The following is a 21,231-nucleotide window of genomic DNA, read 5'->3' on the forward strand; positions in this document are numbered from 1 at the left end:
GCTTTTAGCTGACTCAATGTAAGCTAGGTTTTTGTGGTCCGTAATTACTTTTATAGGATGGACAGCCCCCTCCAAAAAATGCCTCCATTCTTCAAAGGCCAACTTTACGGCCAGAAGTTCTCGATTCCCCACATCATAGTTTCTCTCCGCAGGGGAGAACTTCTTTGAGAAAAAGGCGCAAGGTCTCAAATTGGTCAAAGTGGCGGGTCCCTGGGACAATACCGCCCCCACCCCCACCTCTGAGGCGTCTATCTCAACAATAAATGGTTCCGACGGGTCCGGTTGAATAAGAACCGGGGCAGACATGAAACATTTTTTTAAAAACTGAAATGCCGCTACCGCTGCGGTTGACCAATTCTTGATATCGGCCCCCTTTTGAGTCATGTCTGTGAGGGGTTTAACCACCTGTAAGAACCCCCTTATAAATTTACGGTAATAATTGGTGAATCCTAGGAAACGCTGCAGAGCCTTCAAATCACAAGGCTGAACCCACTGGACAATGGCCTGCACCTTATTAGGATCCATGCGATACCCCTCAGCAGACACAATGAACCCCAGAAAAGACAGTTCCTGGACAAAAAATAAGCATTTTTCTAATTTAGCAAAGAAACAGTTCTCCTGGAGCCTTTGGAGAACTGCCTGAACATGACCAATGTGAGCCTGTTTATCAGGAGAGTAGATCAATATGTCATCCAAATATACCACCATAAAGCGTCCAATGAAATCAGAGAACACATGATTAATGAAATTTTGGAAAACCGCTGGAGCATTGGTCAGACCGAAAGGCATGACCAAATTTTCAAACAACCCTTCAGTAGTGAGAAAAGTGGTTTTCCACTCATCTCCGTCACGGACTCGGATAAGGTTATATGCTCCCCGTAGATCTAACTTTGAAAACCACTTTGCTCCGGACAACTGATTGTATAAATCAGGAATAAGTGGAAGGGGATACGTATTCCTCACAGTTATCTTATTTAACTCACGAAAATCGAGGCATGGGCGTAAACCACCGTCTTTTTTCTTTACAAAAAAGAACCCCGCTGCTATGGGAGAAACAGAAGGACGAATGTGTCCCTTACGGAGACTCTCGGAAATATATTCTTTCATCGCGGCCCGTTCTGGACCCGAAAGGTTATACAAGCGGGCTTTGGGCAATTTAGCACCTGGAACCAGGTCAACGGCACAATCAAATAGGCGGTGTTGTGGTAAAACCTCAGCCTCTGTTTCAGAGAAAACGTCCTTATAGTCTTTCAGGCACTCCGGAATACCTTCCAGACCCACGGACGACACAGACACCATAACAAGACATTTTTCAGAACAATAGGGACCCCATTTAACAATGTCCCGATATTCCCAATTAATTACAGGATTATGCAATTGTAACCAGGGGAACCCTAACACCAGTCTCGCAGGCAGGTTGTCCATAACAAAACATGAAATATGTTCCTGGTGTAAGGAACTCACTTTAAGGAGAAACTCTTCAGTGCGAAACATAATGTTATTCTTAACCAGTGGTGTTTTGTCAATGGCAACAATGTGAATAGGAGTCTCCAACCTAACTGTCCCTAACTTACACCTGGCCACCAAGTCCGAGTCAATAAAGTTGAATGATGAACTCCATGACAATCACCCGGGCTCAGTCGCTTGTTGGTCAGTGGATCGGAGGGGCAATCCTTTATCCAATGTCCAGAATCGCGACAGTGAAAACAGTATTTTCCCATGTGCCGTTGTCTCCTTTCATTTTCTTTGAGGTCGATGGTTCCCATCTCCGTGACTTCCAATGTATGACTGGCTCCCCTTCCTTGGGAGAATAACGGTCTCTCAATTTGCACCACTCCCCTCGCCCGTAGCCTGCGATCCATTCGGACGGCCTGTGTCATAGCCTCTTCCAGGGAATCAGGCGGAGGGTGGAGAGCAAAGGCATCTTTCAGATGTTCAGACATTCCTCTACGGAACAAACCCCAGAGGGCGGCATCATTCCAGCAGACCTCAGCAGCCCAGCATCTGAACTCTGAGCAAAACCACTCGGCTGAGTGCTTTCCCTGGCACACACTCATCACCATGTCCTCAGCCATACGCATTCGATCAGGCTCATCATAAATATGCCCCAGAGCTTCAAAAAATGCATCCACATTCATACGCTCAGGGTCCGTGATCGGAAGGGAGAAAGCCCAAGCTTGGGGGGCTTCCCTTAACAGAGACATAATGACCCCCACTCTCTGACCTTCATCCCCAGAGGAGTGTGGTCTCAATGAAAAAAAAAGCTTACAGCCCTCCTTGAAAACTCTGAATTTCCTTTTATCTCCAGAAAAGGTATCTGGTAACTTAACCAGAGACTCAGGGGAAACTAATGTAACATCCCGAGCCCCTGATGAGAATACCCCCTGCACAGTGTCAGCGATCAGCTGCTGAGACTGAGCCAGGACTCGTTCTCCAAGGAGTTTCTGAGACATCTGAGTCAGGTGTCTCACCTGCTCAGAAAGAGAGTGCATAGGATCCATCACATACACAGGAGAATGGGAGCAGAGAAAAAAAAATGGTATGGGTCAGTTATAATGTCAGAGACACCACACTACACTCTCTCACAGAGCCAGTGCGCGTGTACTGAGTACAGAAACAGTGCTAAAAGATACCTGTGGAGCAGGGCAGCAGAGGTGACAATGCGTGCTTCAAACTATTAGTGTCAGGGTCCAGTCAGCGCCGGAAAGTAAAGAGGCACAGGACCTGCGGACACTGAAATTAGCAAGCTGGCACAGGACCTATGGTCAGGTGACTGCAAGGGGGCAGGTCTTAGCGTCCTGCTTTCAGATATGACAGGACATCATAAAACAACTCAGAGTCAGGCAAAACGGAGGTCACAACAGTACGGGCAAACGAGGCACAGGAGGGACAAACAGACAGGTAGTCAGACAAAGCCAAAGGTCATACACAAAAGGGCGACGTGGTACCAAGGGGACGAGAAGAGAGAAGTCGGGTCACAAGCAGAGAGTCATACTCGAGAGGTAGCGCAGTACAAGAGGGGCAGGCAGAACTCGTAACAGGGACAGAACCGGGTCAAAACCAAAAAAGCAAGCAAGATATCAGGCACAAGGCACACGTACGCACAAGGTCAACTAACTCAGCCGAGGGCAGGAGTATAACTGACACCGGACCTAGGTCCAGTGAGCAATAAATAGCCGCCCTCTGCCAGAGAGAGGTGTAAAAATTAATCAGGACGGGCCAAAGCGAAACCTCGTCCTGGATCATGACACTCCTTGCATTCTGTCTCCCCCAGTCAATGGCAACAGTCTGGTCAAGTGTACTCACCACCATCAACTCAGAGGGGGTTGATGGAGGCTTGGAGTGTCGGTTATCCACGGGATACGTGGTAGAAGGATCCACATCAGGTTGTTTCTTGGCTTGGCTTCAGGTGATGACAGTAACAAATTGGCTGGACAGTCCTTGTCCGAGGTCATTCCCCAAAATAACAGGTGTAGGAAGGCCACCCATGAGTCCCATTTTGACCTCTCCCTGGTCAGTACTCCAGTCCAGCTGCACATGGGCTGAAAGGATGTCCAAGTGCTGACCTCCAGCCAGGGAGATGTTCACTTGGTAGCCTAGTAAATACTGTTGACGTGGGACAATATCTGGGCTGACTAGTGTGATGGAGGACCTAGTGTCCCGAAGTTCCTGGGCCTGGACATCACCGACCTTAACCGGCTGGATGTGGCATAGGAGGTTGGCTGGTGTAGGATGGTCAACCCGCTGTGTAGTATGAACGGCATATATCACTGTTGCTGGTGTATCCTGGGAATAGCATCCCTCCGACCCTGCTGGCTCGTGTTGGCAGATTTTGACCGGCTGAGCAGGCAGATGGGCTCCAGGCATTGGGCCCCAGCAACAATCTTTGGCAATGTGTCTTGAATTTCTGTGGCCATCTTCTCCATAAGTTGCTCAAGCACGATCACATCCTGAAGGGCAGCAACAAAGTGGACAGTCCTACCATCAAGCCAGCGGTTGCAGTATCTCTGGAGTTGACTGCCAAATTTTACGTAGGAGACCCGCTGGCAAGACAATGTCCAGAACTTGGTGCGATATCTCTTTCGGGTGATGATAAAAAGTGCCAGCAGGGTGTCCTTAATAGTTCCATTATCCTGGCAGTATAGATGCCCAAGTGACCAGGCAGCATCCCGTGCCCAACCAGTCAAACTACTCCACAGGTATTTAGCCCAATCAGTTATGGTCACCTGGTGTATCAGCATTAAAGTCTCAAAATCTTGCAGATGTTCATCGACTTTGGTGTTGGACTCATTAAACACTGGCATTTCTCTGTATCGGAGCTGCGTTCATTGTTGGGGGACTACCATGGGGTTAGGATCCGATGCTGACTGTAGGGGTACTGGACCTCCCAAAACTGATTATATAACATTAGCTCTTTCACCACTTGAGGCTCCAGGTCCCAATGCAACCAACAACTCCTAGATTCGGGCTGCAGGTGACTGGGAAGATTTTTTTTTTCAGTCAGGTCTGATGTACCCTCAGCTGAGATCCTGAAGAGTGACCTCCACCAGAAGAAAAAAGGTCTCTTTTATACCCGAGGCATGGGATCTATTTTTAGATTTACCCAGTGTCCTTCAGTCCACTCTCACAGGCTTTCCCTATCTACTTTCGAAGTCAGCAAACTGGTTCCAGAATACAATGCACAATCAGCATATCAGCAAACATCAATAGTCAAAGATAAATGCACACTATGGTATATGGTATACCAGCTTGCAAGTCACTGCTACAGACTTACACAGTATGTTATATAGTATATCAGCTTGCAAGTCAATTCTTCTTGGTTTGCAAAACATTGTTGTCTGGGAAATTAAGATACAATCTAGTTTCTTCACAGGGCCGTACAATGACATGGCAGTGGACATGGTGGTGGTGGCGGTGGCGGAAGAAGCCCAAAATTCAAATGGGCATGTTTTAGCTGGCATTGTAATATGGGAATACGTATTCCACTTTCTAGCTAACAATTGTGAATAAGGGAGGGCCCTCCCAAATGTATAAGTGAGGGCCCTCACAAATGTAAAAGGAAAAACTAAAGCCAAAATGCTACATGTGAACATATGCTAAGGGAAAGGTATAATTTTTTTTTTTCAATTATTATTTTTTTATTTTTATTTTGCGTTATGTACAAGTAATTATAAAGGAAAAAATGTTTCTTAGCATTTTTCCCTGTAAAAGAACAATTTAGGTTTAGTTTGGTATGTCTTCTTATAAATCCATAAATCCGGAGCAATAGTCTGACAACATTATTAACAGATACCATATGTGAGTCAGAAAGGCATGCAGGCATCTTCTCCTTGTTGCTCCCATTTAGCTTTAGCACTTTCCATCCATTTCAGCTTTTTTCTACGGCCCCCAGACCCACAGATAAATATTCGGCTTTCCCATTGACTTGCATTGTAGTCGTTATTCGGTATGAATATCCGAATATTAGAAATTATTCAGACCGATTTTCCCGAATCTGAATATTTCACTATTTGATCACTACTTATACAAGTGCTTCTCACAAAATTAGAATATCACCAAAAAGTTAAATTATTTCAGTTCTTCCATACAAAAAGTTAAACTCATACAGTTGCTACGGAAAGTATTCAGATCCCTTAAAATTTTTCACTCTGTGATTCATTGCAGCCATTTGGTATATTCAAAAAAGTTCATTTTTTTCTCATTAATGTAAACTCTGCACCTCATCTTGACTGAAAAAAAAGAAGTGTAGAAATTATTGCAAATTTATTATGAAAGAAAAACTGAAATATCATATGGTCATAAGTATTCAGACCCTTTGCTCAGTATTGAGTAGAAGCATCTGTCATGACAGTGGCCCCCGCAGCCACCGCGCCCGCCCCACCTCCCAATACTTACAGCTCCATTCTGGCACATCAGCATCCTGCTGGTCGGGGGTCCCGGCGTGTCTCTCCCGCGCTGTCAGTCTCACAGCCAGTGGTGTATCTGTGCATGCACCCTAGGTTGTGGCTGCGAGCTCTGCTGGCTCTTTAGCTTTGCATTGCCTGACCCGGAACTACTGCTGCTCCTATCAGATGCTGTGACTGGGTATATCAGGCCCCCTCCCTTAGTGGAGGCATCTGAGTATTCTGTGTGCTACTGCGTACTCATGCTTAGGCCGTCTCTACGGGAACCTGTCTGCTGTCATTGGTTAACCCTATCTCTGCTTGTGTCTCCTGCAGTCCCTGTTTCTCCCTGGCTCTGGGTTCCCTGCTCCTGTTCTGGCCTGGTGGTCCCTCGGCTCCTAGTTTCTGCTCGGCAATCCCTGTCTCTCTCCTTGTCCCTTACCCTGGTGCCTTAGGGTTCTCCTTCCCAAACGCCCAGAACCTGCAAGGCCTTCTTGGTTCCTGTCTCCTTTCTACCCATCCTGCGGCTGTCCCGCCAGCTTTATCTATTTTGTCACACTGCTTCCCTACGAGCCGTCCCTCTTGGTACCAGATGTTGCAGTATTTGACTCCCCTGGGCCTGCCCCTAACGATCCCTGTATAGGGGTCGGGTCCACCTGGTTCTCTCACCCGGGGGAGGTTCGGTGCCACGACTCAGAGTCCACTCCTGAAAGCTCACCTCTCCTAGGCATGACAGTATAATCAGGCCATGGACCTCACTGGTGCCTCCGTCTCTGCTCAGAAGGAGTTAGTGTATTTGCGAGAGAATCAGACTCGCATTATGTCTTTCCTGAAAACCATGGATTCTTGATTGTTGGCCTTACAGGCCACAGATCCTGGAAATGCCTCCCAGCTAGCCAGTCTCCAGCAGAAGCTTATCCAGCAGTGTGACACTCAGGCCCACATATTGACATATATGTCCTCTGTTGATGACATCTACTCTCTCTATAGTCAGCCACCTCGTCGCAGGTATCGTCCCACACTCCTGATTCTGCTCCTCATCCTCCTCCCCGCCCGCCCCGGTATAGTGGCGATCCTAAGCTGTACAGGGGTTTTTTAAATCAGTGTTGTCTACACTTTGAGTTATTACCCCAGCAGTACCCTACTGGCAGGGCTAAAGTGGATTTCATTGTGTCCCATTTGGAGGGAGAGGCCCTGTCCTGGGTAAACCACCTTTGGGAGCAAGATGACCCCATAGTCTCTAGTCTTCCTGCCTTTTTTTTGGAATAGTGAGGCACTGGTGGGGCTTTTTGGCGGGGTCTCCTAGTTCACGACCAACCACAACCCCCATGGTGTCCACTGTGGAACCGATGCAGGTGGATCAGCTCAAGATGGCGGAACTCCGTAGGAAGGAGAGACATGCGCAGGGCCTATGCTACTACTGCAGTGGGTCTTTGCATTTTCTCCGTTCTTGCACTTAGAGACCGGGAAACTCGTACACCTAGGCCAGGTAAGAGATGCCTCCCTAGGTGCACCTAATTTCTCTCTACCCCTTACTATGTCTGTCCTTCTTGTCCTTGGACAGAGACGTGGATCTGAGGAGGCATACTGTATGTGGATTCGGGTGCAGCAGGCAACTTTATTCGGCTTGAAGAGGTGAACAAGTGTCAGATTCCGGTAGTAACCATGAAAAATCCACGTTTGATTGCTTCAGTGGATGGCAAACCTCTACACGAGTACATCACTATGGTTACGATGGAGGTGGTGATTCAAGTAGGAGCCTTACACCAGGAAAAGATTGCCGTTTACATCATTCCCAACCTATCTCACGCACTGCTTCTTGGTCTTCCCTGGCTCAGGTCACACGAGCCAGTCCTTGACTGGCGCTAGAGTGAAGTTCTTCATTGGGGACACTTGTCACAAATGATGTCTGTTGCCTGTTCCTCGACCTGGCTCTCTACGATCATCCTCTGATCTTCCTGGGCTCCCTGCCGCTTACCAGTCATCTTCAATAAAAAGGAAGCAGAGAGTCTTCCCCCGCATCAGCCATATGACTACCTGATCGAGCTAATCCCTGGGGCCAGCCCTCCAAGGGGTAGGATCTACCCGCTGTCTCCGGCAGAGACCTCGACCATGACCGAAAACGTCTGGGAAAATTTGGCCAAGTATTTCATATGGAAATCCTCCTTTCCTGCGGGAGCACGTCTTTTCTTTGTCTGGAAAAAAGACGACTCCCTCCAGCCGTATATCGACTACAAAGGTCTGAATGACATCACGGTCAAGAACAGGTATCCTCTGTTACTCATCCCAGAGCTTTTTGAACACATACGGGGGGGCCCGGATCTTTACCAAATTAGATCTTCTGAGTGCCTATAATATGATCCGTATACGCACCGGAGATGAGTGGAAGACCGCCTTTAACACACGGGACGACCATTATAAATATTTGGTCATGCCCTTTGGACTCTGCAATGCTCCTGTGGTGTTTCAGGAATTTGTTAACGAATTCTCCTGGGACCTCTTATACACTTGTAAAAAAGTTAAAAAATTAGGTCTAAAGGAAAAATTTTGTGAAAGAAAAGTAAATGTTTATTTTTTTCTTCCACATTCCAAAAATTCCTGTGAAGCACCTAAAGAGTTAACATCCTTTTCTGTGGTCTCCCTGCTAACACCCTCGCACCTCTCCAGTCCATCCTTAACTCTGCTGCCCGACTAATTCATCTCTCTCATCACTACTCCTCCGCTTCTCCCCTCTGCAAATCTCTTCACTGGCTTCCATTCCTTCAGCGCATCCAGTTCAAATTAATAATACTGACCTACAAGGCCATCTATAACCTGTCTTCCCCATATGTCTCTGAACTAATCTCCCGATACCTTCCCTCATGTAATCTCCAGTCATCCCAAGACCTCCTTCTCTCCTCCACTCTTATTTGCTCCTCACCCAACCACCTCCAAGACTTCTCCCGAACTGCCCCCATCCTCTGGAATTCTTTGCCCCAACGTGTCCGACTATTAACCACATTCGGATCCTTCAGACGGAATCTGAAAACCCACCTCTTCAAAAAAGCCTACAGCCTGCAATGACCCCACTACCTCCTCACCACTACCGGAGATATCACCTCAACCAACACCGGAACTGCTGCAACCCACCAACCTACTGTCTCCTTCCTCACCATCCTGTAGCATGTAAGCCCGAAAAGGCAGGGTCCTCTCCCCTCTGCATCAGTCTTCCATTGTTAGTTTGTTTACTGTAATTGATATCTGTAATTTGTATGTAACCCCTTCTCATGTACAGCACCATGGAATCAATGGTGCTATAGAAATAAATAATAATAATAATAACTTCATGAATATGGTTTTGAGTACCTTGAGGGGTGCAGTTTTTAGAATGGTGTCACTTTTGGGTATTTTCTGTCATAGAGGCCCCTCAAAGTCACTTCAAATGTGATGTGGTCCCTAAAAAAATGGTTTTGCAAATTTTGTTGTAAAAATGTGAAATCGCTGGTCATCTTTTAACCCTTATAATGTCCTAACAAAAAAAATTATATTTCCAAAATTATGCTGCTGTAAAGTAGACATGTAGGAAATGTTATTAACTATTTTGTGCCATATGACTTTGACTTAAGGGCATAAAAATTAAAAGTATGAAAATTTACATTTTTTTCACAAATAAATAAATGCAAGTCATATCAAATACATTTTACCACTATCATAAAGTACAATATGTCACGAGAAAACATTGTCAGAATTAGTGGGATCCATTGAAGTGTTCTAGAGTTATGACCTCATAAAGTTACTGTGGTCAGAATTCTAAAAATTGGTCTGGTTAGGAAAGTGAAAACAGACTTCTGGGTGAAAGGGTGAAAGAGTAAAGAAGCATGTCTCCTGTAACCAACGGTAAGGGGATTCAATCAATAGATAGGTAATCAGCAAGGAGTAGATATATATGGTAAGATAAAATCTAACTTTTATTGATAATAATAAAATTGAGGCTATGGCTTAGAAAACAAACAGGTCTAAAAAACCATATAGCGATATCAATCATCACACATAAATCAAAGGTGCCCAATATACCAGTGCAAATAATAAAACTGTCTCGATCTCACTCTTTTTTGTATCTGGAAGGAGCTGTCAATGAATTCAGGAAATGATAATAATGACAAAAGTACTAACAAACTATCTGTTGCGCCTCATATAAGGTCTCCAGTCCTTACAAGGAGAGTACCCAAGTGTGGTCCTGTCCCACTAAATATGTCCCTAATTTTTCCCTCTCGATGCATTTCATTCCGAGGTACCATGAGACTCCTCCACATCACTGAAATGACCTATCTGCCATGCTTAGAGCAAAGAGAACATATTTACTATAAGTAAAACTATACACCTGACAGCATCGTCCATATTATCATTCACTCCATATGGGTAAACTGGTTTTCAATCCTTGCCGTTTAGTGAAAAAAAAGTGCAGTGAATAATAATGTTTGTAGTAGTGATAGGACATAGTTTCACTTCATTAGCAGGGTGACAGTGATGGACAGGGAACTGCTGCTGAGCGGCGGTGAGAATTCTTATAATGAAGCAAAACTTTGTTCCCAACAGCAGTGCGCTTCATGTCTTCATGTTTTTCCTGCCTTCACGCACACATTGTTAAACATGTTGCTGTAGAGAGATCAGTAAAGGGCCTGTCACACTAAGCGATATCGCTAGCAATATCGCTATAACGTCACTGGTTTTGTGACGTTATAGCGATATTGCTAGCGATATCGCTATGTCTGATACTTACCTCCGACCGGCTCCCCCGCTGGTTATCGCTGATCGTGCGAGAGCGTCCTGGGCCGTTTCTCGTCGTCAGCTTCCTGCTGGGCTTCCTTTGGCACCGACAAGCGATGCGTGGACGCGGGCGGGAGGACGTCAGGATCGCCTCATCTGACAGGTAAGTAGCGACCCCCGACCCCTGCTGTGTCGCTGGTGAGATCTGCCTGTGTGGCAGCCCACTAGCGACCACTTAGCGATGTACCAGCGATCCTGACCGCGTCATATCGCTGGTCGGGATCGCTGGTGCATCGCTAAGTGTCACAGTACCTTAAGAAGTTGTGCCATTCAAAAGATGGCAGCACATGTCCTTTAAAATGTAATTATATACATCAAAGGTTTTAGACACGTAATGACTCGCAAAGCACGCAGTATTTATTTAAAACAAGTAAAGAAATATACATAATTATGTACATATTTTATATTTTAATAAAAGTTGATTTTTTAAACTTCCCACGCAGATCATAGAAAGCTTAGAAATTCTCAAGCATCAGCATGCAACAAGTTATTTTTTTTATTAATGAAAATGTTTTATTAATGTATTAATATCCCAGGTTTTGCACCCTCTCACTTGTGAGGCAATTGGCCAGGACTTTGAGCTTCCAATGCAGATCACACAAAGTCCAGAAAGTCCTGTCCACAAGCCTCGGTCCTTTGAGGAAGAACTTCAAGAGGCCATACAGAAAGCGCAGGTATGTTAAATAATATTAATTTATATAACACAATGTTAATTAACATAATCATTTATGTAACACAATATTAATTAGCATAATATTAATTTATGTAACACAATTAATACATATTACAATGGTATGCTCTAAATGTTAAATATCTTGTTTCTCTATAGATGGCCATTACTCAGTCAATTGATGACATATTAGAAGATGAGCCACTATTATGTACAGGTTGGTATCTATAATAATTTCACATGCAAAATTAAAGCCACAAAACACTTAGGCCATGATTCATTAAGGCTACTTTCACACTTCAGTTTTTGAACATCAGTTGAAATCTGGCAAAGATGAAAAAAACGGATCCGTTTCCGTTTGAGAAAAAACGGATGCACCGGATCCTTTTTTTTGATGGATCAGTTTTCAGTTACCAATGTCTGAAATTTAAAGTAATAGGACCCGAGAGAGAGGGAGAGAGAGAGACAGACAATCTTCTGGGCAAGCGGTATTTAAAAAAGCAGCCTGGCAAAGGAAAAAAACATTACATGGCACGTTTTTTCCAGATGCCACACCATCACTTTTAGTCGTATCCGGCAAAAGCCGGACACGCCGCGTGTCTATGCGGCACCAATGTAACTCAAGGGGAAAAAAACGGATGTGGAGACACATATGGCAGGATCCGGTTTTGAAAATTTTCGCCGTAGGGCGCCGGATTTAGAAAGCCAGAAGTGTGAAAGTAGCCTAAGACTGTCGTTCTTCACGTCAATATTGATGAGGAGGCGTATTGGAGTCAAAAGCACCTGATTCTTTAACACATGCACACATCTTAATTAATCAGGCACATCAAAAAAGCATTATGCGCCACCATTCACCTTCCCCCAAATCGTACCCAAGTCAGGGTCTAGCATTAGATTTTTGGCATTAGACATGAATTGGATGAGCTATGCATTCACACCATACCCTGCCCCAGCTCTGCCCACTTTAGTGGAGCTGGGCAAAATTGGTGGGAAAACACCTAAGGTCACCAAATTTTTGCAAAATTTCAAGTTGCGTAACTTTTTTTTGAATGTTTAAAATGTTTTATTTCAGATTTCTGGCAAAATACTTAGATTAATCAGGGCATTTGTGTATTTTGGTACCTGCTATGAATTGTTTTATGCAAAGCAATATTGAGCAAAGTAAATTAGGAAAATTTAAAGACATTACTAGTACAATGATTAGAATTTCACTGAGGTCCTGAGCTCCAAAGCTGGATTTCATCACTCAGGTCTTATACTATGATGTAAGTATATGTAAATTGGAATTGTAGGTAAATAATTAATGCAAAACTGATTGACAATAGAAAAACCCTTCCATCAAAGGAACATTAAAAAAAACAAGTTAGGCGTTAGACGGGAGGAAGTATGGCTTTCCATATTCTCGTAGGCTTGTAGATATATTGTCATGACTGCTGAAAACCCAATTGAGGGCTTAATAAAAGCTGACAATACTCTGCAGTGTATTGTACCTGTAAACCAGTGATTCCAATAGAAGCAAATAAAATTATTTCTTTAAAAATCCCATCCCATCCTCTGTGTAAATGGATTTTGTGCTACAATAAAATTTGCAATAGGTCTACCAAATATGAAGAGTTATTAACCCGTTTCCGACAGTGGGCATAATAGTACGCCTACGTTGGAATCCCTCCCTTTGATGTGGGCTCTGGCGCTGAGCCCATATCTTTTTTGCCACATGTCAGCTGTTTTGAACAGCTGACATGTGCCTCTAACAGCCGTGGGTGGAATCGCGATCCACCCACAGCTGTTAACTGTCAGTCTCTGACAGTGGCATTTAACTTGCGATTTCCAGAAGTGCGCCGGTAATCCTGCCCATCGATGACCCCATCACATGATCGCGGGTAACTGATGGTTTGACATGACAACCAGAGGTCTCCAGCAGATCTCTATAGTTATCATAGCTGGATTGCTGTTAGCACCGCCCAGTGGATGGCGCTCATAGCAAGTGAGCATTTCTGCTACTCACAGGCAATTTGATCATTGCTTATGTGTAGCAGAGCCAATCGGATTATGGCAGCGTCTAGTCTCCCATGAACACTATTGAAGCACGCAGAAACTAAAAAAATTGTTTTAAAAAATATTAAAAAAATAGAAAAGTTCAAATCACCCCTCTTTCGCCCCATTCAAATTAAAACAATAAAAAAACAAACATACACATATTTGGTATCGCCTAGTTCAGAATCGTCCAATCTATCAATGTAAAAAAAAATTAACCTGATTGGTAAACGGCATAATGAAAAAATAATTCAAAACACTAGAATTACGTTTTTTTGGTCTCCGCTACATTGCAATAAAATGCAATACTGGGAGATCAAAAGATCATATCTACAACAAAATAGTTTCAATAAAAATGTAAGTTTGGCATGGAAAAAATAAGCCCTCACCCAGACCAAAATGACAAAAAATGGAGATGCTACAGGTCTCGGAAAATGGAGCCATTTTTTTTTACCAAAGTTTGGATTTTTTTTTCACCATTTAAATAAAAAAGAACCTAGACATGTTTGGTGTCTATGAACTCATAATGACCTGGAGAATCATAACAGCAGGTCAAGTTTAAGCATTTAGTGAATATGATTAAAAAAAAAGTGTGGAATTGCACTTTTTTGCAATTTCACCTCACTTGCAATTTTTTTTTCCCGTTTTCCAGTACACGATATGTTAAAACCAATGATGGTGTTCAAAAGTACAAACTTGTCCCTCACAAGGCCATTTTGACAGAAAAATAAAAAAGTTATGGCTCTGGGAAGAAGTGGAGTAAAAACGAAAAAGTAAAAATGAAAATACCTCCTGTCGTTCAGGTGTTGAAATAAAGAGTTATCAAATGAATACAGAGGAGCAAGGCTTTCAGGGTTGAGCTGTCCAAATAATATCTTTAAGATGTATCCATGTTTTGCAGTTTTTAATGATGTATCTCTTTTGTCAAATTTATATATTTTTTCTTTCTAATTTTCAGATGAATTAATGCACGTTGATAGTATCTCAATAGAAAATATACATACTGATCTCAATCATCAAAATACATCACCTACAGCCCAAAATGATAATTTTGTGAAACAGATTCAGTGTTGCATTGAGCCACCTTCAATTATGCCCAGTTCTGGAATCCTAGAATTTCCTGTGTCTGGGAATTATGATTTCCTTTCTGGTCAAGATACTCTTTCGTCTGTCTTTTCTCCTGATCAAATTGAAATGCCAACTTCACCAGATCGACAAGAAAACAATATGTCACCCTCTTCATCTTCATCTTCTTCATCCAGTGCTGCTTTTGATCCAGCAGATTGGCTAGAAGCATTAACATCAGGATCTGCTTCCAATTTTGGTCCTAGTAGCCCTATTGGTTCTAGTATTTTCTCTACTGACATTTTCGACTCACCAGACTTAAGTATCAACAGAATGATTGATTTAATGGTGGAGCAATGGTAATATAAAAATAAAAAGGAAACCAGACACCAAATCTCACACCTAATAAAAGAAAGATAATCTTTCTTTTACCAGTAGCTTTTGCTAGCCACGGTAAGAAGGCGTGTGTAGTTAAATGTAAGGACATGTGATGATGAGAATGGCATAGCCATGGTCAAAACTGCTTTCTCTAGAGAGTATCTTGGCTGCACTAATACTAAACAGAAATGTTTAGCATCTGTGGTTACATTATTTGAATCCAAAATGCTAATTTTCATGAAACACATTCAATGTTGCATTGATTCTCACTCTCAGTTATTCCCTGTTCTGGAATTTAGAATTTCCTATGCCTAGAAACTATGATTTGCTTTCAAGGATAGTCTTTTGACTTTTTTTTTGTCCAGATCAAATTGAAATGCCATTTTTACCAGATCATTAGGAAAACAGTATGTCACCATCATCATCTTCTTCATCCAGTGCTGCTTTTGATCCAGCAGACTGGCTAGAAGCATTACATCAGGATCTGCTTCCAATTTTGGTCCTAGGAGTCCCAATGGTTATCCATAGTATTTTTTCTACTGATATTTTTGACTCATCAGACTTCAATATTAACAGATTGATTGACTTAATGGTTGAACAGTGGTAATATAACAATAAAAAGAACATCAGAAACCAAACTTGACTCTGTCACATCTAATAAAAGAAAGATAATCTTTCTTTTTCCATTAGCTTTGGTTAGCAGGTGCAATGGGCAGTCAAATCTAAACACTTGATAATGAGAATGGAATGGCCTTGGTCACAGCTGCTTCCTCTAGATAGTATTTTGGCTGCACGAACACTGAACAGAAATGTTTAGAAATTAAAAATCCACTGTTATACGTTTATCTACATACCTTGGTTGATTATTTCATGTAAGAAAAAAGTAACTAATTGTTTTAAGAATGTCATTTTAATTTTGAGAAAGTTTTACCTACAAATGAACCTAAATGAAACCATGACTCCCTATCAAACTGAAAAGGTTTCTTACCATCTACTTTCTAAAGGGTGTAAAATGACATATTACTACTTGCTTATTTATGACAGCTTGTGTAATGCCTTTTCATGTATGTTTTTGTTTTATATAAAAGGTTCTAAGTATGACTTCTTGATTAGAATGATAAAACACAAAAGACGTCAGACCATCAGTAAACTCACGGAACGTAGCTTCAGTTCCAAGTTACAATAGGTGTATCTCAAGTGTTTGGAGATGAGACCTGAAAAATGCGGAAATGTATGTGTTTCAAAATCATAAAGGGAGATAACGCCTTAAAGAAGGGAAATGCTTCAAGAAAACAGTGTACTTTTGCTGCCAAAGGTGGCAAACATATCTTTTAGGGTACCTGAATAACTTTTGATAAAGCAAGTACCTTTTGTTGAATTACTCTAAGACAGCAAGCTATATAATATAGCTTTACTGGATTTTAGAAAAAAAGCAACATCAAAAGTGTAATCTATGTAACAAGAACATATTGGAACAGTCTGGCCATTTTAATTCCACTAATATGGGCACATGTAGGTTTAAAATTGTCTCAGGAGCAATATTAATCATACAACTGAGAAACTCCATTTTCTTGAGACTCCAGTACTAACAACACCTAGGATATATCTGTACTTTATATTTTAAATATTTTATATTTAAAAAAAAAATTACATCGAAGCGGCATCGAAATCAGTGGGACATATTTACTTATCAATAAATATTTTGCCTTACGAAGTAAAGCATGCATCCAACATGGTAGACTTGGCCTGGAGCTTTTGTTTGTCTAAGAACAGCATTTACTATATTTATAGCAGACAGATTATCTTCAGCTGCAAAATGTATCCATTTTTCCATTGTGTGCTGTACAAATATTAATATGATAAAACAAAACAATGGTTTAGTTTAAAATAAGCATGTAGGAGAATCAGGTAATAGACAAATTGTGGTATTAAAATATCAAGCATTATTTTTCTTACATTTACATTTCAACTCTTCACCACCTATTGAATAAGCAAATACATTTTGATTGAGGTTAAATCATCACTATATTCATTAATAATATTTAATACACTGTGATCCAAATTATTATGCAAATTGGATTTAAGTGTCATAAAGATGTAATTTTTTGTTTATCAAATAAACTCATAGATGGTATTGTGTATCAGGGCTCTTTGGATCACTGAAATCAATCTCAAATGCCTGTGATAATTAATTTACCAGGTGAGCTCAATTAAAGGAAAGCTACTTAAGAATGATGTTCCACATTATTAAGCAGGGCACAGGTTTCAAGGAATTTAGGAAATAAAAAGGACCTCTCTGCTGCTGAAAAGCATCAAATAGTGCAATGCCTTGGTCAAGAGATGAAAATATTAGATATTTCCCAAAAACTTAAACGTGATCATTGTACTGTTTAGAGATTTGTGGTTGATTCTGAGCACAGAAATGTTTGTGCTGATAAAGGCAGAATGAGGAAGGTTTCTGCCAGGCAGGTTCATTGGATTAAGAGAGTGACTGCTAAAAAGCCATTACAAACCAGCAAACAGATATTTAAAGCTGCTGGTGCCTCTGGAGTCCCTCAAACCTCAAGGTGTAGGATCCTTCAAAGGCTTGCTGTGGTGCATAAATCTACTATTTGGCCACCCCTAAACAGTGTTTACAAGCAGAAATGGTTGCAGTGGCCCCAGACATACATGAAGACTAATTTTCAAACAGTCTTGTTTACTGATGAGTGTCGAGCAACCCTGGATGGTCCAGATGGATGGAGTAGTGGATGGTTGGTGGATGGCCACTATGTCCCAACAAGGCTGCGACGTCAGCAAGGAGGTGGAGGAGTCATGTTTTGGGCCGGAATCATGGGGAAACAGCTGGTAGGGCCCTTTAAGGTTCCTGAAGGTGTGAAAATGACCTCTGCAAAGTATATAGAGTTTCTGACTGACAGCTGTCTTCCATGGTATAAAAAGCAGAAATGTGCCTTCAGGAGCAAAATCATCTTCATGCATGACAATGCACCATCTCATGCTGCAAAGAATACCTCTGATCCATTGACTGCTATAGGCAAAAAGGAGATAAACTCATGGTGTGGCCACCATCTTCCCCTGACCTCAACCCTATAGAGAACCTCTGGAGTATCATCAAGCAAAAGATCTATGAGGGTGGGAGGCAGTTCACATCAAAACAGCAGCTCTGGGAGGCTATTCTGACGTCATGCAAAGAAATACAAGCAAAAACTCTCCAAAACTCCCAAGTTCAATGGATGCAAGAATTGTGAAGGTGATATCAAAGAAGGGTTCCTATGTTAACATGTAACTTGGCCTGTTAAGCTATTTAACTCCAAAATATCCTTTTTATTCAGTGAATGTGACCTCCTAATGCTGCAAATTCCACAAATGAGCATTTTCAGTTCTTTAAAACATATCAAATGTTTAGAAATTCTACTGTGCATACTAATTTGGAACAGTGCAATTTGAGTTTTTATTCATTTTGGAGATTATACTGTTATTATTGGGAGGTTTCTTCAATAAAATTTGATGTATACTCTAACCGGTGATGACTTTTATTAGACTGACTGTCATTTGTACCGACTATTTTGGAAAATCAGAGAAAAATATCATTTGCATAATAATTTGGAACACAGTGTAATATGTATTTATATAGTACCATTTTATTCCATTAAGGTTTCCAAAAATGAGAAAAAGATAAATATTGTAACATGATAAAAAAAATGACCATAATACGGGCACAAAAACAAGGCTCATAATATGCTAGTGTGAAACTGGCAAAGATTAGAATTAGAAGACAAGTTAGCATTGTGGGAAACAAAACATTTTTATGCAATTATTCATAAAACAGCTGTTTTTCCATGTGGTAAGGTAAAAGGTCACAACTGAAAAGGGCATAAAAACTCAGAATAATTAAGTAACTTTACAAGCTTCTTATTTGATAAAAATAAATAAAACAGTGAAATGTTATAGTCTAAATGTTAAAGGAAAAATATTTTTCAACAGTTTTATAAAAAGAACAAATCAGATACACAAAATTTCATTTATCTGTATAGCTGAAGAATTGTGAATTTATGTAGCAAATCTAGTTTTTAAATTATTAAAAACAGAACTCACTTCTTCAATCCCTCACTGATCCGTGGTAGATGATCAAGCCAGTATGGAATCATTGCAGCCAGTTAATTGCATCAATTGTTACATTCCATACTTATTGGTTTTACTCAGCCTCTGCCAAAAACTTAGCAACTTTGAAAAGACTGGGAAATTAATCTGTAAAAAATTTTGGATTTGTGCAAAAGAAAATCAAATAGAATTTAAGTGTTGAAATTAAAGTCATTTATGCAATTATCAGGTGAGTACCATAAGATCATATGACCTAATTGATGAGAAATATGAATTTCCTTATAGAAAGGAGCATCTAAATACTTCAGGTTTTGTTTTAATGCATCATGTCTCTTATTCCCCAGTATATATATACTGCTCAAAAAAATATCAAAAAAATAAAGGGAACACTGTTCCTTTTGCAACAGGCTGTTTGTGTTCCTTTTTTATTTTGAGCAGTATAATTCAGCTTGTATTACCATATATACTCGAGTATAAGTCGAATCGAGTATAAGCCGAGGCACCTAATTTTGACACAAAAAAAGTGGGTAAACTTATTGACTCGAGTATAAGCCGGGTATGCATTGTCCCCTCATCCCCATCCTGGTATGCATGGCTCCCCCGTCCCTGTCTTTGTATGCATGGCTACCGCGTCCCATCCTTGTATGCATGGCTCCCCCATCCCATCCTTGTATGCATGGCTCCTTATCTCCTGTCCTTGTATGCATGGCTCCTTATCTCCTGTCCTTGTATGCATGGCTCCTTATCTCCTGTCCTTGTATGCATGGCTCCTTATCCACTATCTTTGTATGCATGATTCCTATAAAAAAAATTCTACTTACCTTGCCTGCGCACCCTCGCTGCATCTCGTACTAGCGCCTTCAGCTCTTCCGGCCGAGCGATCAAATGGCCCCACTCATAAAAGTAATGAATATTCACTCCATGCATTTGGGAGTGGAGAGGCAGGAATATTCATTACCTTAATGAGTGCGGCCACGTGATCGCTCAGCAGAAGAGTTGCTGGCACCAGAGCTAATGAGATGCAGCGATGGCGCACAGGGAAGGTAAGTAGGATGTGTGCTGGAAGCTGGTGGCTGCGGCTGTCACTGTGTGCTATTACAGAGAAATGAATATTCACTCCACACCTATGGAAGTGGAGAGGCATGAATATTTATTACCTTAATGAGCAGGGCCACGTGATCACTCGGCAGAAGAGCTGTTTTCGCCGGAACTAACGAGATGCAGCGATAGCGCACAGGGAAGGGTAAGTAGGATGTGTGCTGGTCGCTGCAGCTGTCACTGTGCAGTTTTACAAAGAAATTAATATTCATTTCTCTTTAGCAGCAGCACAGGCTCTTAGCCACAGCCTTCAGCTCCTGCCTCTGTGACCCTCTGCACCGCCGCTCCCTTTACCCGCCATTTTTTCACACAATTGACTTTTGTAAAAGCTGAGGGGGGTGTTTTCAGCACAAAAAATGTGCTGAAGAACTCGGCTTATACACGAGTATATATGGTACATTATTTAGCTGTTCTTTGCTACCTAGAAATTCTTTCAATCAATTAGGAGTTCATTGTCTCATTCACCAGACCTAGAATGAAGATATTGCTAAGACTATATCACTAAACTTCTTTACTGGGGTTGGACAGAAGCTCATATCACATATAATAATGACTGCACAACTCTTGTCACATAATTACAGAAAGGAGATCATAGCATAACTTTCTGCCTCCATACTTATATTAGCTCACTTAGGAAACTATAGAAGGGAGAATAATCAGAGTGTCATCATAGCAGACACTTGTGTTCCTGGCTGTAGCTGGTTATGTGATGCTTTACTGATGCTTCATGAGATTTATAGCACAGCAGAGAAGAAAATACAAGATGCTTGGAATCAACATGGTTTCTAAAGGAAGGAAAACCGGAGGCTGAACAACATGGAAGTAAGCTGATCATGTATAAAAGTAGTGTGATAAAGAATCAGGTAGGGGTATCAAAAACAGCACAAATCTGGGAGTGCTTATTTTTTTCTGTTATTGCTTCCTCCAACTATTGGTAATGTATTTTCAGGATAGGTAATCAATATCAGATCAATGAGGGCAGTGTCGGACTGGGGTGCCAAGGGCCCACCAGTAACACTGACTTGGGGGGGGGGGGGGCATTTTTCACCTGCAATATTACACTACCCTCGTTCACAAATTTACCTATATCTCTATATAATTAACTGGGTAGTTTGGATAATGAATGATGAGATGCTGCTTGTTTTCTGTACAGAGTGAATCAAGTGAATTATGCCAAGTACTGCCATTACAGTGGGA

The 21,231-nt window shown here is 41.7% G+C and overlaps 1 protein-coding gene across 1 annotated transcript in view; it reads left to right on the forward strand.

The window, feature by feature from the left end:
• Positions 1–15,459, forward strand: part of LOC141055086 (myocardin-like) — an 83,353-nt gene extending 67,894 nt beyond the window's left edge. Inside the window, exons 11-13 of the mRNA XM_073552044.1 lie at positions 11,225–11,362; positions 11,518–11,575; positions 14,351–15,459. Of these exons, the coding sequence (XP_073408145.1) occupies positions 11,225–11,362; positions 11,518–11,575; positions 14,351–14,820 (666 nt within the window). The 3' untranslated portion in view covers positions 14,821–15,459. The remainder of the gene's footprint in view (positions 1–11,224; positions 11,363–11,517; positions 11,576–14,350) is intronic.
• The last annotated feature ends 5,772 nt before the right edge of the window (positions 15,460–21,231 follow it).

Source organism: Dendrobates tinctorius, unplaced genomic scaffold (genome assembly GCF_039654945.1).
Source record: "Dendrobates tinctorius isolate UK_male_01 unplaced genomic scaffold, ASM3965494v1 ptg000184l, whole genome shotgun sequence".
Lineage (NCBI taxonomy): Eukaryota > Metazoa > Chordata > Amphibia > Anura > Dendrobatidae > Dendrobates > Dendrobates tinctorius.